This window comes from Taeniopygia guttata, chromosome 1A, assembly GCF_048771995.1.
Source record: "Taeniopygia guttata chromosome 1A, bTaeGut7.mat, whole genome shotgun sequence".
Taxonomy (NCBI): Eukaryota; Metazoa; Chordata; class Aves; order Passeriformes; family Estrildidae; genus Taeniopygia; species Taeniopygia guttata.
In genome coordinates this window covers 61818024-61835730 of record NC_133025.1, presented here as the reverse complement: position 1 = coordinate 61835730, position 17707 = coordinate 61818024, and the positions used below count along the sequence as shown (strand labels likewise).

The following is a 17707-nucleotide window of genomic DNA, read 5'->3' as shown; positions in this document are numbered from 1 at the left end:
AGAAAATTTTCAATATACACCCAGGCTGAAAAACTAAGGAAAAGGTGTAGTTTATAACTCTTCTGTAATAAATGCATGCAACAAGCCTACACACAACCACCAAAGGTATTTTCAAAACCATCCTCATTAAAGAGATTAAAGAGAAATGCAGGCTTCTCTTCAGTGGTTTTTTTTTTTCTTTTTGTGCCTCACACATTGCCTTTTTGATGGCTTTTCCTGCTTTAGGGGAAATCCTTCCAAACCTCTCAGATTGATCCTTATAGTAGTCAGTAGCTACAAACATGGATCTGGTAATTTTCTCCTTGTGCCATTGTTTTTAAACAGAAGTTGGATGATGAAACCTTTTATTATTACTTCTTGAGGAAAAATGTTTTTAATCAATTGCCACATGAAGCTTAGATTCCTAGAGAGGTTAGGCTAGAGAAGACAAGACCAAATGTAATAGGAATCTGAAAATCATTGCTGATTTCAGTTTCTTCTCAAGGAAACATAAATTTCAGACATTTATGTGCATCATTTTGCTCTTGGAGACAATTTAATAAAATTTCTTTCATTAGCAATATTTATTGCTACTCTAAATATCGATTTCTTGCCAACTTCTATCATTGCAGACCAGTTGCACACGTTGCAGACTTGCTGCCATGTGGAAGAGGAAATTGCTGTACGTGCTACCTACTTTGGGAATGCACATGGTATGGTATATTGGCCTGGGTCAAAAGCCTTTCCACAGTTTTGGAAGCAGGAAATGCTAAGGACAATTTTGACACATGTTGACAGCGACAATTTATGTTTCGGGATTACTTGACCAAAATTTTCTGATCACTCAAGCGTTTTACAAGTGTCTCCACTAAGAAATGCAGGAATATGTCAGTTAATAATATCAAAATAAACAGTCATCAGAAATGTCACTGGTGCATGTCAAATCTTTGTGCAGATGTGCTGTTGACAGCCAAGCCTGCACAACAAAAAAGCTCAGCAGAGTCTGCTGGTGAAATCAGATTCAAAGTCTTTCACCCTAAAAAATTAATCTTGCTATCCATAGAATCATTTGGGCTGGAATTTAAATGTCATCTAGTCCAAACTCGTGCAATGAGCTGGGATTTTCAACTAGATCCTGTTGCTCAGAGCTTCATCCAACCTCACCTGGAATGTTTCCAGGGATGGGGCATGCACCACCTTTCTGGGCAACCTATGCCAGTGTTTTACCATCCTCATTGTAAAAAAAATTCCTTCTTACAGCTAATCTAATTTGTTGGCATGGACTTGAATAACTGATATTTTGCAGAAACCAATTTCAGCGAACAGAGTCACCTTTCCCAAATGGGAAAATAGAGGAGGTTAAAAAATAACCAGTAAATCTTGCTATTTCTATGAACCTACCATGATTTAAGTGAGGGCAGGGATAAGAGAGTGAGAAAGTGGAAGTCTCTCTGAGGCTTCAGGATTGTTAGAATAAGAAATAAGAACAAAAATGAAAGCAGATTGGAAATGGGCATCCCAAAATTTAAGTGGGGGAGTTATCCTTTACCTGTGGTGCATCATGCTGCAAAACACATCCTGAGACTGCTCCAAGCCCTGTCCCTCACAGAAGTGCTGCCTTAATGGGATTTGTTTGCTTCATAACAAAGTGCAAAGAGAATGTGTGATTTGCCATGTGGGCAGTGGGCCAGACTCCAGGTTTTGACAGAAATCAGTAAAAGAGATTGGATATATGGATAAAAAAGGCAAGGACTGCCTGTGATTAGGGTCCAGCCTAGTGAATGATAGACTTGGAGGCAAGAGTATTAGCTGAGGATGTCACCCATCCTTAAAAGTGGGAACATCCTGGCAGGACAAACCTGAATGTAGTGACTACTCACACTTGGATACATAATCTTCCTGCTTCTGCATGAAACCCCTTCACCATCTGCATGGGGGAACCCCAAAGGCTGCAGCAAGCCCCATCTGCAATTCCTCCTTCAGCTGCTTCATTCCAGATTGCCACTGATGCCTGAGGGGGGTTGCCTGAGTAAATCAGTGTGAAAACTAAGAAAGAAGTTCTGAAACAACAGCCAGATTTTTCTATTTTCCTTGATATCATACCTCTCCTTGCATTCCAGTAACCCTGCCTTTTTAAGCAATTCAGGAGAAAAGAAAATCTTCCTCTGGTCTTCTGCATTGCTTCCCTTCCCACTGTCCCCAGCTCAAAATTAGAGAAATAAATAAATAATCTGTTGAGCTGCCTCTTGCAGCGTGATGCCTTTGACAACATTCCCAGCTGGCAGGTTCAGTGCTGAGCTGCACCAAGTGCTTCCTGCCAGCGTGGGTGGTCTGAGCACTGGATCTGACAGCTGAGAGCAGGGACATGCACCCAGGGCAGCAACCGGGGCTGGGGAGGTGCAGCTTGGCTTTCATCTGCTGCACATTTGTCTGCAAATCCCCCAGGCTGGCCACAGCTTGGCACACTGTGAGGCTTCTCCACTTGGAAAGCTCATCCTCCTGTTTGTAAAGAAATGTTTCGGTCGATAATTCATCTGTTCATTTTCCCTGAATCACCCCTGAGTGGCTGCAGGCGGAGGAGCTCATCACAGTTTATGAACCTGGCACAAGGGACTCATCTAAATGACAGTCTTAATGTCCAATGATTTATAACATCAGCAGCTTAAAACTTGATAATACAAGTCAGAGCCATGGAATAGAATCATAGAATATCCTGAGTTGGAAGGGAACCATCAAAGGGAACCATCAAATATCCCAAGTTGGAAGGGAGCCATCAAAATCCAACTCCAGCACAAGGATCCCACCATATTCCTGAGAGCATTGCTCAAGCTTTGGCAGGCTTGGGGCTGGGACCACTTCCCTGGAACAGGAACCCCCAAACCTTAACATACTGTGGTGGTACTTCTGCATTTCTTTCTTAAAAACAAACAAACAAACAAAAAAAAACCACAAAAAAAAAAAACCCACAAAAAACCACATGAACCTACTTATTTCAGTGACTCATCTTGGCAATTTCTAGAATTTGCTCCTAAAATTAAAAGAACCCAAACAGTTCCCTAAGGAGCAGCATAACAAATGGCTAAACATGGGAGCTCCAAGAGGTGCTCTGAAGTTAAAACTCCACTTTCTTCATTGAAGAACAGACTACTGACCTGCTTCCTTTCTGAGTAGGTGGCATTAAATGAACCCTTAAAACAAATCTGGCATTTTGGAAATTATGTTTAAGCTCACATCATTGGAGCATCACTTTTCACACAGCATAATCAAGGCCACTGACAGCAAACCCAAGCAATGCTGACAAACACCACACCAGTATATATTTGTTACTGGTAGCTAAAGTCCTTAGACTTTAGTCCTCCTTGTCCTTAGATCTAGCTAACCAAGAAATTTGGGTTGTTAAAAACAAATATTTCTGAGTTATTCCTGTGCCTAAAAATACAAAAAAAAAAAAAAAAAATTACAGAAATTATGTCTGTGGGGTTTTTTTACCATTGTTCAACTTCAAAGATTGCCAAGAGGCGTGCTTAAAGTTTACAGGAAGAAAAATCATCTTGGGCTTAAGTAACTCATGGAAAAAAAAATCTGTCCTAAAGTATACCTTTTCAACAAAAAATGTGTAAAAGGGGATAAGGTAACAGCAGTGACAACACAGACCTAAGGTGAGCTGGAACAATTGACAGGGAGAAAATAGGAGGTGAGGGATTCTTGATGGCACTATAGAGGGCAAGGCTGGGATCCTAAACATTTTAATAAGACATCCCCAAATCTGTCATCATGCAAAATACCTTGTATATACTTAGACATTTATAGATTTACATAAATCCACCATTCTATAAATTGTAATGTATTCATTTTAAATTCAATTATAAATTATATTTACAAACCAAGATTGTTTCTGTACAGAGAGATAAACCACGTATGGTATTTAATATTTTCGCCATAAAATATGTTCCCCTTTAGATATTTTGAAAATAGTGACTTGTGTTAAAACAGGAGTTGCCACATTCAATATTTAACTGATGTCTGGTTTTCCAGATGCCCACTGTGCTTCTCCCTGAATTCTTGTGCGACCTAAAGCTTGGGTTTGCCTTGATTATTTCTCTCCTTTCTATTCCCCTACCCACAGCATTCCTGCTTTCTCCTTCCCTGCTTCTGCAGGGTCTACTCATGGGGCAGGGATAGGGCTGTGCTCCCCAGTAGGAGAAAAACATGGATACATGGCAGTGTATCCATGCCATTAAAATGGTTAAGGGATGAGAGGACCTCATGAACAAGGAGAAGCTGAGAGCACTGGGATTGCTGTACCACAGGAAAAAAAAAAAAGGCTCAGGGCATTTTAGCCATGTGGCCAGTTAGAGGACACACAGCTAAAACCTTCTCAAGGGCACCCAGTGAAAGGACAAGAGGCACACGACACCAATGGAAATGTAGGGAGTGCAACTCAAACATTAAAAATTCCGTGGTGTAAGGGTGATCAAATACAGGAAAAGTTGTTGAGTCTTCATCCCTGGAAATACTCAAAACCCAACTGGACAAGTCTCTGAGCAACATCCTCTAGCTGACCCTGCTTTGAGCAGGAGGTTGGACCAGCTGATCTCCAGAGATTCCCTCCTAACCATAGCTGTTGATTCTGTGGCCAAGTGGTTTCTATTCACTTTCCTCAGCTGGGAACACTGGAATCTGGCAGCAGGAGTATTAACAGATACTGGGATTCATCATCATTTCTCTGTTTGCACTATGGTAGTCTCATAGCCCTGCTGCTTCACATGGAATTTCTGCAAGCTGGGGTATTTCTCCCTCTCTGTCATGACCACGTCTGACATGCAGTCCTATGTAAAGCCATGGTTATTGCAGAAAGGGAAAGGAAATTCTGAAAACTTACTCATTTCCATGTATTCTGGAGTCAGCCCAGTGAAAGGTTCTAAGATGTAGTCGAGATCCCACTGCTGAGGGTCTTTGGATTGGTTGGTGTCCATTTCCTTTACCTCAGTTCTTTCATCCTTCAGCTTCCTAAAGAGCTTCTTGAGCTTCCTGAGGAACAAAAATTTAGATTGAACCAAGACTGTTTTTTTTTTTTTTTTCCCCTAAAAGATTTGGCCCAAGTCTTTGCACAGCAACACAAAATGAATCCTGTGTTACTTTGGTGCATCACAGAGGGAGTTTACATCACCCTGGGAAAGTTCAGATGTTATTTACTGACAGGTACAAGCTACTGGAGTTGAATCCAGTACTTTATAATATTTTTTCTCTCTAGATGCACATTCCAAGGGGATCTTTCTGAAGATCCTGGAATCTAAATAATATTAGTAATTAGTACTCTCAAGAACAACATAGTGAGTACCTCTCTTTTAACAAAATACAAAATGTAGTGTTTCATTCCACATTTTTACTACACGCACACTTTTATCTCTATATAAAAATTGGGATCTTCCAGTATAATAGAATTTTAATGTAAAAAAATTACCAGATGTTCATGGGTTGCCCAAAAAAGCTGCAGCTGCCCCATCCCTGGAAGTGTTCAGTGCCAGGTTGGATGGGGCTCTGAGCAGCCTGGGAAAGTGGAAGGTGTCCCTGCCCATGGCAGGGAGTTGGAACTGGATGAGCTTCAAAGTCCCTTCCAACCCAGGTCATTCTGTAATTATGGGATATTTCCAAACAAAGAGGGTGCAAGAATATACTGACATTAGAAAAAGCAGTATCAAACACTGTACCACTGAAATGGGGATACAAATTTAATGACAATGACAAATAAATTAGAGTAAAATGAATAATTTCTATTTTACACTGAGAAATTCACATGGAAAACCACAGCAGAATGAGGCATTTCTTCACAATCAAGTCAGCAAAATGCAGTTGAATTAGCATAAAATAGCCAGATTTATACTTATTGAATATCTTTATTTTGCAGATGATATTTATCTTCCACAGAAACATACGGCACTATTTAGTTCTTCAAATATGTGCCATGAGTGGAAATCCAGACTAATTCCAATGATGTCTTGCCAATAGTGTAAGCAGGGCTCTCCCACAACATCTTCCCCCACAGCTTGTGATAAACCCTTTGAACTGTAGGTGTGTGGCCTGGATACAGGAATATTTGGGAGAAGGGGTTTTCCTTTGGACCTCCAAGGAAGCAGAACCACTTTCCCGGACCCTGGCTCCAGTGGCAGGGCAAGGCTGAGGAACAAAAGCTGGCAAACACAATAAAGGCTTTGCTATGTGAGTTTATTGCTTCATTCCCAAATTTACACTGAGCCATGGGATCACTGTGTTCCCACAGTGACTGAGAAATTTCTGCCCCTACCAGTGTCTACAGGACCCATTCCATTTCATCACCAGTATGGAGGAATTTGGGATTGGAGACACGCTTTAAACAGGTCTAGATTGCATCAAGCCCTCTCAGATCCTGGATCATAAACTTTCAAAAAACAACAGGACCACTCCTGCTTTTGTTTGAGGCGGAAGGAAGATGTAGCTCCCAAGTCTGATGGTAACATCAGTGCTTTGGCATTACTGGCATCCAGGACATTCAGATTGCACAGTTTTAATGAAAGGGTGGGGGTAAATTTAAAATGCGTCACGAGACAGGATTAGATGAATCTTTACAATGACATTTACCTCCTGCATCATGCAAACTCAGCCATTTCAAGACACTAAATTTCCTTTCTCCCCCTCTGCCTTTATGACAGCCAAGGGAACTTGCTGTGACAAAGGTGATGTAGCATTCAGAGGGTAGGAAGCTGGGTCAGGATTTAAAACAATCAAAGCATTCTCTTCCAACATATCCCAATTAATTTCTTAATGTGAGGGACTCTCAGAGGATGGTGAACACTAGGTCCAAGACAATGCTAATTTCTGTTCCAATGAAATAATACAAGCTATAAATGTCCCTCACACTTCTGTGGGCAGATGAGAGTGAAGATGATCTCGCTGTCACAGCAGCAGCTGAGATAAAATTTGGGTGTGTTTAGATGTGAAATCTGTGCACGTGTGACCTAATCCTTCAGCTACAGCACCACAGAATGGAGTTCTGGAGTTTAATGCATACACACACCTCCCACGAGAATCCAGTAACTAAAGCAATTGTTGTTGTTTTTAATGTTTATTTGGGAACACACCAAATCCAGGGCTCAGTTGCTCAGAATAATTTTAAATTTTTCATCTGGTTATCTCTAAGCCAGGCATGATGAACAGCACCTTTAACCATTTGGAGTTCAGCTTTGAAAAGTGTCTGTATGCTTCTTTTTATGCTTTTATGCTTTTTTTTGAAAGATCAACTGACTGAAAGCATGCCAAACTAATTATTTCAAATTTTCCACAAAAACCAAAAAGTACCTTTGTGTCATATCCAAGCATGTGAAGTTTGAGACCAAGCAGAAATGTGTCAGAAAGTTAAAGGAACAGAGAAGGGGGATTTGTAGGGTGTTATTCTCCAGCTAGCAGCAATAGGGCAATGAAAATGAGTTTTGCAGAACCCTTTATCTGTACTTATGATTGTGATGCTAAAACTGAGTATGCTTTTTAAATGCCTTTGTTTGAAGCCTGTTCCTTAATTACCCAGATCAACATTTTTAAAGAAAATTGACAGAAAAAGATTTCTTTTAGCTTCTGATTTGTTCCTGCCAGGCAGCCCCCACAGTAAGGAAGAGGTAAGTTTGCCCATTCAGGATGAATGTCTCAGAAGCTTTGTGTTTAAAAGGCTCATGCAGCAAAGTTTCATGATTCCACACAGGTCTGGGCAAAGAGGGAAAACTGCAGAGCTGTAGAATAGCCATTATATCTGCTCCTTTTGCCAGGGAATGTCAAAAAGCAAGGTGCATCCTTAAGGAGCCATCCTGAACAGCATGTGAGAAGAATGAATGCAGGATGAGAAGGAAATAAAATTACCAGGTTTTTGTCAGGCTGTGTCTAGAGCAGTTAAAAATGACACTGCAGCTTCTCACAGGGGATTGGCGCCAAATTATTGTATTAGGTAAGAGGTGGGAACATGGCTGAATTATGCTGATTGTAATTCCCAGTATAACCAATAAGCACTGCATTATGCACATTAACAAGCATCTGAAGTGAGCATAAAATCACTACAGCCCCACCTGTCAATAACCCTCGAGATTTTGAGAAAAAACATGATGAAAAGAGAGAAATCAAGCTCCAAGTGATCCTGGCTGGGCTGTAAGCACATGGTGATTAGATGAAGGCTCCTTTTCAAAAATCAGAGAGATGATTCAATAGTTTCTCTATTGATACAGTAAGAAGGAGCAGCTGGATTTGGGGGATCTAGGGGAAAGAATGGTGATGACTTGGGGAAAATGAGAAATTTGTGGAGTTAGTGAGAATGGGATAGAGGTGGGTCATCCGGAGGGCAGGTTGAAAGAGAATAGATGCAGGAAAATTACTTTGTTGGCACAAGTGTTTGTGTCTTCAGTGCCTGTACATTTGGGATTGTTCATCCTGGAATAAAGAAGGCTCCCAAGAAGATTTAATTGAGCCTTCCAATGCCTGAAGGGAACCTATGGTTATTGTAAATGCAAGCGAACCCAATGGGAAGAAATGACCATGTCTGACCCAATTCAGAAGGCTGAATTAGTTCTTTATTATAACTATGCTAAAATACATTAATATACTATATAAAAGGAGGATACTAAAACTACATATCACTTTCTCTCTCTCACAACTCATGACCCTCTCTGAGAGTCCAGCCCCAGGTGGGTTGGATTGGCCATCAGGCTCAAACAATCCTCACCTGAATCCAATCAAGCACTCACTCCAGGTAAACAATTCTCCAAACACATTCCACATGGGAAAAACAAGGAGCAGAAATAGAAATTGTTTTCTCTTTCATTTCTCTGTGTGCACCTCTATGAAAAATCCTGAGAGGGAAAGAAATGTGCTTGCCACATATGGGAAAGAGAGAGAGAGACTATTGACAAGGGATGGAGTGCAGGCAAAGAGGGAATGGCTTCACACTGACAGAGAGGAGGCTTACATGGGATATTGGGAAGAAATTCCTTTCTCTGAGGGTGGAGAGGCCCTGGCACAGGGTGCCCAGAGAAGCTGTGGCTGCCCCATCCTGGCAGAGCCCCCTCAGATGGGGCTCTGAGCAACCTGGGATAGTGGAAGGTGTCCCTGCCCACGGCTTGGAATTGTGAGGTCTTTAAGGTTCCTTCCAGACCAAAGCATGCTATGATTCCATGATTCTATGAATACTTGCTAGAACAGAGATGCATGTGGAGGTTTTACATGAAAAGGCAGAAAGCCCCTAGAATCCAGCTGCCAGGAGCAGATGATTATTTCTAACATGTGGGTTTTTTAAGACTCTTCTTCCAGTTTATGCTTCTTGATCTCTAGGATAATGGAAAAAAATTGCAGAGAGAAAGCTAAACAAAAAAGATTGTTAGGTTGAGTAGCTGGAGAACTTGTATCTGGACAAAAGGAAGAGCAGTGACCCAGACTCTTTTGTCCTTGCGTGTAATTTTTCTTTCCTGCTTTTGGGAAGGAACACTGAAGATCCAGGCCTTCCTTCAGTCATATTCCTACAATCTGTTCACATAAAGAAACACCTTCTCACATTCACGGGCACAAGAAGGAGTCAGGGGAAGAACAAAAGTAAATTTCTTGTTCTCCCACACATTTTTGGTACAGCCATGCTTCCTTGGCACACTCAGATATCCTGGATTCTACAAGAGTTTTAGTTATGTTTGGGGTTTATTGATTTCTCAATCAGAGGAAAACAATAAAAAACAGGGAAAAAAAAAAAAAGGCAAAAAGTCATCACCCAAACCTTTAATTAAGAATAATTTAGTAGAGGTGAAAAACAACATAAGAGATAACAACTACAAAGGGATGTCGTTAAATGGATTTTATTAACTCTTGGTATTCTCATCTAGCATATTTAAGTATATTTTGAAGGAAGTGATGGAAATTGATGCTGAATAAGAAGGGCTACAACCATGGCCTCACTAAATTCAATAGTCTTGCTGTTTGCTTCAATAGGGCCAGGATTTCACCCTAAGGGTTTAGCACCAAGGTCAAAGACAGAGAGTAATAAAATAACCACATGGATAGGGTTTTTTCAATAAGTTCAGAAAAAAACAGGACTGAATAAAAAGGGTCTTAAAAGAACTCTGGGTTAAGGCTTTCAAGCCCTGCAGCCTTTTAGGGTCAATTCCTGTGGCAACAGTAAAAGAATGATGGTATGTGACACATCTGAGTGAACTTTGGCATATTTACATCTGTTAAACTTGTGAATTCCAGACCCACAGAACACACATTTCAGTTCAAGAGGGTTTAGTTTTCTATAATTTTATCATTCAAATCATGTTGAATTTACCTAGCTGGTTTGCTACTGCTGGATGCAGAAATTAAAAAAAGAAATCACACAAGGTTTAGAAGACCAGCAATTACATCTATCATAGCTGTGGCAGCAGTTTCTACAGAAACACTGAAGGAAAAGCAAGGATGTGTCCCCAAAAAATGCAGGGCTGCCATCTGAAGTTTTCCTCCTCAGCCAGGACTGATCATGGATAAAGCAGAATGAAGACATGGAAAGATGTTTTCCAATTCTTTCCATTTTGGGGTTCTAGGAACATAAAGGACGACTGTTGCTTGCCAACTTACTCTATCATCATCATTTTTTGAGGAGAAAGAGAAGAAAATGGGATTTGTGATTTCTGCACATCAACTAAAACACCTTGGGTTTTGTGATGAATGAAATTGAAAGATTTTCTGAAAAAAAAAAAAAAAAAAAAAGAAAACATACTTGAAATCCTAAGATTTCAGTGAGGAAGAAAATGTTTTTGATGAGTGCCATCAGATAACTCAGCAGAGAGGTGCTTCCATGTTACAGATGTGTGGAGGACAGCACCAGATTCTTAGGACCAAATCACCATTTATGATATCCCCTTCTATCTCTTCACATGGAGAAGGTTGGTGGCAGCACCTGGACTCTGCCCACAGTGAAAACACAGGGAGCCAATGGAAGAATCTGTGTTATTCACCCCAACTCTCTAAAGAGGCACAAGGCAAGGGGGGGATGAAAAATGCAGCTGCTGGTACCCTTGAGGAACCAGCCCAAACCAGTACAGTGGTCCATGCAGGAATAGGAGGCTAATTCTGATTTAATTGAGTGCTCAGTGATTCTTCTGGTGCAAACAGGTCCAGGGAGAAGGGCCGAGCCTTACAGACACACACACCATTTTCTTGGGAAGGCAGACAAGCAAAGGAAAAGCAGATATGTTTACTCCAAGATGACAAGGTAACATTGTGACTGAAAAGAAGTATTTATCTAGGAAGGGGAGGATGAAAAGATTATTGTTTTTAAACAGTTTTAAATATTGAGGCCACCACAGTTTGTTAAATGAAGAGTGGGGGAGCAGATCTGAGGGAGAAAAATGAGATTAAATTATTGCATTCTTGCACCAAAGGGAGGGAAATGAAAAATAATTGGACATGACTTTCTGTTTGGACTGGATCAGCCCATGCTTTCATGAGTCAAAAATAATAAATACAGTATTTGTAACATCATAAAATTCCCATTAAAAAAGTCCAGTAGCAGTAAGTTTTTGGAAGACAAGAAACAAATTACAGCAGGTTTACACTGAGAAAGCTTTAAGCCTTCAACATGTCAGATATTTTGGGAATGATTTACCACCCTTTTCTCAAAATAAAATGTAAATTCAATGAGATGCAGACAGAAAACAGGCCTCCCTATTGAACTTTGACACAAGAATAATGAAACAATCCATAATCTACATCTGATTTGTTTGGGATTTTTTTTTCTTTCTCTATTTAAATTCCTTGCAAGAAAAAAAAATGTTCTTGCTGAGAAAAGGGAAGAAAAGGGCTCATTTGAAATATATTTAATATATTTTAAGAATCATTCCTCTTGATTTCTAGTTACTATCACCACAGCCTTTACGGATGTGACCTAAAAGCTGCTGACAGCACAGCTGGAAGATTCTGCCTCATTTCAGTGGAGCTGAGATGTCCAAACCAGACTCTTCATCTCCAACATTTCACAGGCCACTGCCACCACGAAGCAAACCTCCCAAGAGGCAGGAGCAGGACTTTCTCAGTGAATTCCCAGTGCCTGAAGATCCCCTTGGCACTGGTGAGAGACAGGGAGAGTTTTCCTGCTGTATTTGGAGCAGGGAGCTGAGCACTGAGACAGTCCATGGCAGAAAGGCACTGAGCTGTCAGTGTCTCTGCTGCTGTATCATCCCAGAATGACATAAAGGCACCTTGGCAACGTGTGGATTTCATCCCCAAACCCATAAAATAGTCATAGATCCAGTAATAGATTTTAACATCTTTTGTGGGCTATTGCTCTCCCTCATGCTATCTCCCCTCCACTTTGTGGATAATTTGTATTCAATGCTGCTGTCCTGAAAGCTTCTCTGAAAATTCCCAAGAGATCTATCATACTTCGCCTGTTTTCCCTTGTTTCTAAAATTAATTTAAATCAATTATTTCATATATTCCATCTTTTTCTTTAAGCCATTTAGTGAAGATATAGCCAATTATTCAACATAAAATACAACCAGATCATTTCACCACAACAGAAAATGTGATTTATCATCACATTCAATTAGAACCCACTGAAGGCAGTGGCAAAAGTCCCATTTAGCTGAATAAGGATCAAGGCTTTGATTTACTGTGCCATAGGAATAACACATAATGGAAAAGGCCAGAATACATACGGGATTCCAATTTCAAAGAGATTGTTTTGAATCAGTTGCTTTCCAAGCATGATGATGCTCAGCTGAATGCAGAGTTCCATCAGACACCCTCCTGGAGCACACTGAAAATAAACAAAACCAGAGAGTGTGAAGGGATTAAGATAATTAATCTAAAATTACCCACTTGGGAAAGTTCCTAGTGTCTCCATGTGCCCACTGTCCCTACCACCAATTTTTGTGGGAACACAGAGCTCATAGATTACTTCAAATCTGTGTTTGACAAGGTATTTCATCTCCACTCATAAAACTGCATTATGGAAAATATGCAGAGCTCTGAAACAACTCATGGTGCCCTGAGGCTCCTATTTTCCTTTAAAAATATTTACTATATAATCAATGTAATAAACATAATGCAGGATCACCAATACTCTTCCAAGCTGATCTCTCCCAAGGGGGAAAGAAAACCTTCAATCTTTGAGAGACTTTTATGTCAGCTTTATTGTCAAACCTTGAGTACATCCCTCAGCTTTCAAGGGAATACCCACAGCAATCCCCTTCATGAGGGGATTAAAAAAAAAAAAAAAAATAAGGTTTATAGGTTGAGCACAAGATGGCTCCAGGTTTTTAAGCTATTTAAAATCGCCAAGCTTCCAGCAATCTGCAGAATGGGAAGCCAGAGTCACACTTCCCAAGGGCCTCAACCAAATAATGGAATGTTTGTGCCTTAGTGCCCAGCTGTAAAGCACAGAAATGGGGAAGCTTCACCTAAGAAAAACCATGGAATAGTCAAAACTGCAGAAGAAATAATATAAAGTTGCCTTAGATGGAAACTCTGAGTTTTGCCTATTCAAGTTGAAGATTTGACCTCTTGTTTTAACACGTGTTTTCTATTTTTCCTCTGTTGTCTGTAGTCCACTGAACACTGTACACAGATTTCTTTGTGTAAAGGATTTTATCTGTAATTTGAATTTCAAATGTACTTACCTCTTCCATCCTATAACCTTCAAACACATACACATAACGACCAGGACGGCCAACAAACCTGAAAGCAATAATAATATATAAACTAGTATAAAACCAGAAAAATAAGCTAATTTTGACACCATGACTGTTCATTTGTATTAGTCAAAATATTTTAGAAGTTGCTTCCTAAACATGACTTTACAAGGGCTCAGGATCTATCCACCTTCAATTATTTCAAAGAAATAGGCCTGTACAAATAGTTTGCTACTATATCTGGACAAAATAATTTTAATAAAATATTTTCCAGTGCTAAAACCCTTCACTTGATTAGAGATGGCAAATAAACCAGGGGACACATATCCTAATTCACATTCTCTTACATGTGAATAAGGCCCTGGATGGAATTATTTACAAGTCTATATACAACCAAGACTCTTCTGGCTACACCAGGAGAAGCAATGATATTGACTATATTCAAACCATACAATACAAAAAGATGGTTAAAAAAAGAGAGAATTTGGTGACTTTTTTTCTTTGGTGCCTTACAATATTTGCAACTCCTGGGCAAATGCATCATTAATCCTCAAATGAAAGGTGCTGGATAGGATTAGTGAAGAGCAGAGATTAACAAATTTTACAACTCCCAAAAAGGAAGAGTAAAATGGTAGGAAACAGAATCCAGAGGATGATTTAAACATTTTTTTTGCCAAAGTTTTAGCAAAGAATCATTTTAAGTTTCCCATTCAAAAGCATGTAGATGACTGGATCCCAAAAGAAAAGGTTTCTGAGCCCATAGGAAGTCACACTTATTTAGGAGGACAGCTGAATTAGCTTTTTGTTCAATCACTTCATTTGCCAGTTGACTGTAGCTATTTCTTAATTTGATACGCAAGAATAATGCAAAATAATGTGAAAGTAATAGGGAAAAAAAGCTCCATAATTTTAAATGAAACAGGAAGACCTTTCTTTGCTAAATGATGCTTCAAGGAAAAATTGCTAAACTGTGGGAAGATAAAGCCTGTAAGCACAGCCATTCATTATAAAAACTACACTTTTTTAAAAAAGCAAAATGAATTATCAACTTTAGATAACCTTGTCAAAGATATTTTTTAAGAGCTGGCAAAGATGACCAGTCTCAGGCCTTTGTGCCCATTTTTATGCACAGATCCACTAATATAGACACATATATAAACATGCATATACAGAAATATATATATATGTAAAGGATATTTATCCTACCTTCCTTTAAAAAAGGCAACATAAAAAATTGATGCATAAGAATTCACAAACTTCAGTAGGAATGCCTTCAAAATCAGTCTTTCCTCAAAAATTTTCTCTGTTTTTGGTATTTCTGGGAGAAAAAAAAAAGCAAACCAGAAAACTGAATCAGTAAGTAATATAAAAATCCCTGAATCCCCAAACATGTACAAAAATTCCCAAACTTTAAACTTTGGGCTTATATTAATTTTTCTTTTGTACCCCTAATTGTCCCTAATTGGAACTCTGTCCCTGAGTCCTGATTTCCAGAGATATTCCATTCCACAAAGCAAAAGCAGTATAAATTACTCTGCTGTATATATGGATATTGATATACATTAGTATATCTGTTACACAACTAAAATAACATAACATTCGTATTCTCAATTGAGGAATGCTGAAAGCAAAGTACAAAGACTTTCAACCAGAAAAAAAAAAAAACACCTTAAAAGCATCCTTAACTTGTAGTCCACAAACCTTCTTTTCTGTGGTGAGATTGTTATGTTTCATGGTAAATACAAGACTAAATACTTTTGAATAAGGCATAAAATTAATTAAGTGCAAAATAAAGGCACATTTTTTGTTTACAATTCACTATATATATTCTGTATTTCAAGATTTCTTGGCTTAAATATTTTCAGTATTCACTACTCTGTTCCCAGATTTATTTTCAATTTCTGTGGAAATTTTATGGCAGCAGAAAGCACAGGTATAAGAGGATTTTCAAACTGATGGTAGGATCCTTTTTTCAAGATTTTATATGGGTGAAACCTTTGTGTTTCTCTCCTCATCCTTAGCTGTATCTAATGTGAGAGAAGATCAGTTTATGATTAAATTTATCATTCTTGGCTGAACTTCTGAGGCACAGAGAAAGTGTGGAATAATAAGGAGATCCAGAGCTCTGGCTTAAGGACCACATTAAAAATACTGCTGCACTTGGACAGTTTTGTTTCAGGCACAGTTTGTGTGTTCTGTTTGCTTTGCTGTTGTTTTGGGGTGTTTCTTCTTAGAAAAGCTGCATGATTATTTTAGCACTAAAGGAACAAAAAGCCTAATAAACCCTCACTGCCTGACTTTCTTGGTGATACTTTAAACCCCATTTTCATAAAAGATCAGTGCACAACCTAATGAGCCCTAAGGCATAATCCATGTATAAGTATAAAAAAGCTTAATTAAACATTCAAACAATTTGTAGGTGATCCCACAGCCTGAATAGGTCTGTAAGAGAAAAACACAGGGCAGCAGGAATATCACATAACAGCAGTGTAACTTTTCATTTGAGGGAGAAAAATCCTAAACCCTGCCTTACAGAGAACCACCCCCATGGATGAGCTCAGCCTCTGGATGAACATTTGCACACCATATATGGTCCCAGAGGCTGCCTCAGACATCCTATAGCATAGCTTTAGGGGCATGTGTAGAATTTCTCCTCAGCTCCTCGGGTGTGCTGCATGAGAAATGCGTTCAGCCAGAATAGGTGTGTTAGTAACAGAGAAAAATTCCCTCATCCCCAAAAAACGAAACACTCAGTGGTGGGTTGTTATGCCAAAACTAGGCAGCTGGAACTTTGCAGGTGGAGGATGAGTTGAGCTAAGGGTGGAATGGGCCTTAGCTCTCTGAAGGAGCTGCTGCCTTTGCAAGGGACAAACAGGAGTATTTTTGATTTTGCCCCCATTTCAGTGGTTCTTCCTTGGCCTCAAGGAAGGGTTGAGGGTGCTGAGGCCCTGGCACAGGTTTCCCAGAGCAGCTGTGGCTGCCCCATCCCTGGAAGTTTCCAAGGCCAGGTTGGATGTGGAGCAACTCAGACCAACCTGGGATAGTGGAAGGTGTCCCTGCCCATGGCAGGGGCTTGGAATGAGGTGAGCTTTAAGGTCCCTCCCAACCCAAACCATTCTGTGGTTCTGAGCCACAAGTGAGCTGTAAATCTTGTCTGGCACCACTTGAATACTGAAGATGATTCTTCCTGGGAATAGCAGGATACCATCTGCACTTTGGCTGGTCTCATCTGTGACAAAGGGGCACCAGTGCCCCACTCTGCTGGGCCCGCAGGTATTGGTAACAACAAAACTCCTACTCTTTCCCTCCTGACTGAGGAGGTATTGAGGCACATGCTTGACTCTGATCCCATGATTGATTAACACTATCAGTGCTATTCTTGTGCTTACAGATGTAATTTTTCACCTGAACAGAGATTCAAGTGTACTTGGGGCAGGAATAGAAACTTATGCTGTCAAGAGCTACTCCTTCAGCCCAACAAGTGTGCTCTTCAGCTTGTGGATTAAGTGCAGTGTGAAATGAGAATTGGGAATGTTTTTCTTCTCTCAGCAAAAGGAGAGTTCACAAGTTAAGCAACATTTATCAGCATGCATGAATTGTAATTTTTTAAAACATTTTGATTGCATTTGGCATCTGAGCCTAGTGCAGGAGAAAGCTGCCTGAGTGAACTTTCTAACTCATGTAATTTGTAGCATTAGAGATTATTCTGACTGGATCCTTCTTAAACAAAACATCTGATGGTTGATTAGGAATACTGCCCTAATAAAGACAGGATTAGAACTAGATGCAAAGTGACAGGAGGGCAATAATCAGCAAGTAAGTAATTGTTGTTTATTTTACAGTCCAGCTTGGTGCACATTTCAAAGGGAGAGATTTTCCTTCTGTACTTCCCAAAAAGAGGCCATGGCAGTACCTGGCACTTCCCAGCTCCCAGGGAAGTCTCATCTTCGTATTTTCCTACTCTTTCCACACAGCTGTGTCATTCCTTAACATTTGTGCCCTTTCTTGACTGGGCAGGTGCAGTGAACAGAATTGATCAGGTCATACACAGTTAGCAG

At 39.9% G+C, this 17707-nt stretch overlaps 1 protein-coding gene across 1 annotated transcript in view; it reads right to left on the bottom strand.

The window, feature by feature from the left end:
* The window catches only part of ANO2 (anoctamin 2), a 123800-nt gene that overhangs the window by 12461 nt on the left and 93632 nt on the right, over positions 1–17707 (bottom strand). Inside the window, exons 17-20 of the mRNA XM_030263859.4 lie at positions 14856–14967; positions 13638–13695; positions 12675–12775; positions 4862–5010 (exon numbers count right to left, since the gene is read on the bottom strand). Coding sequence (XP_030119719.4) covers positions 4862–5010; positions 12675–12775; positions 13638–13695; positions 14856–14967 — 420 coding nt within the window. The remainder of the gene's footprint in view (positions 1–4861; positions 5011–12674; positions 12776–13637; positions 13696–14855; positions 14968–17707) is intronic.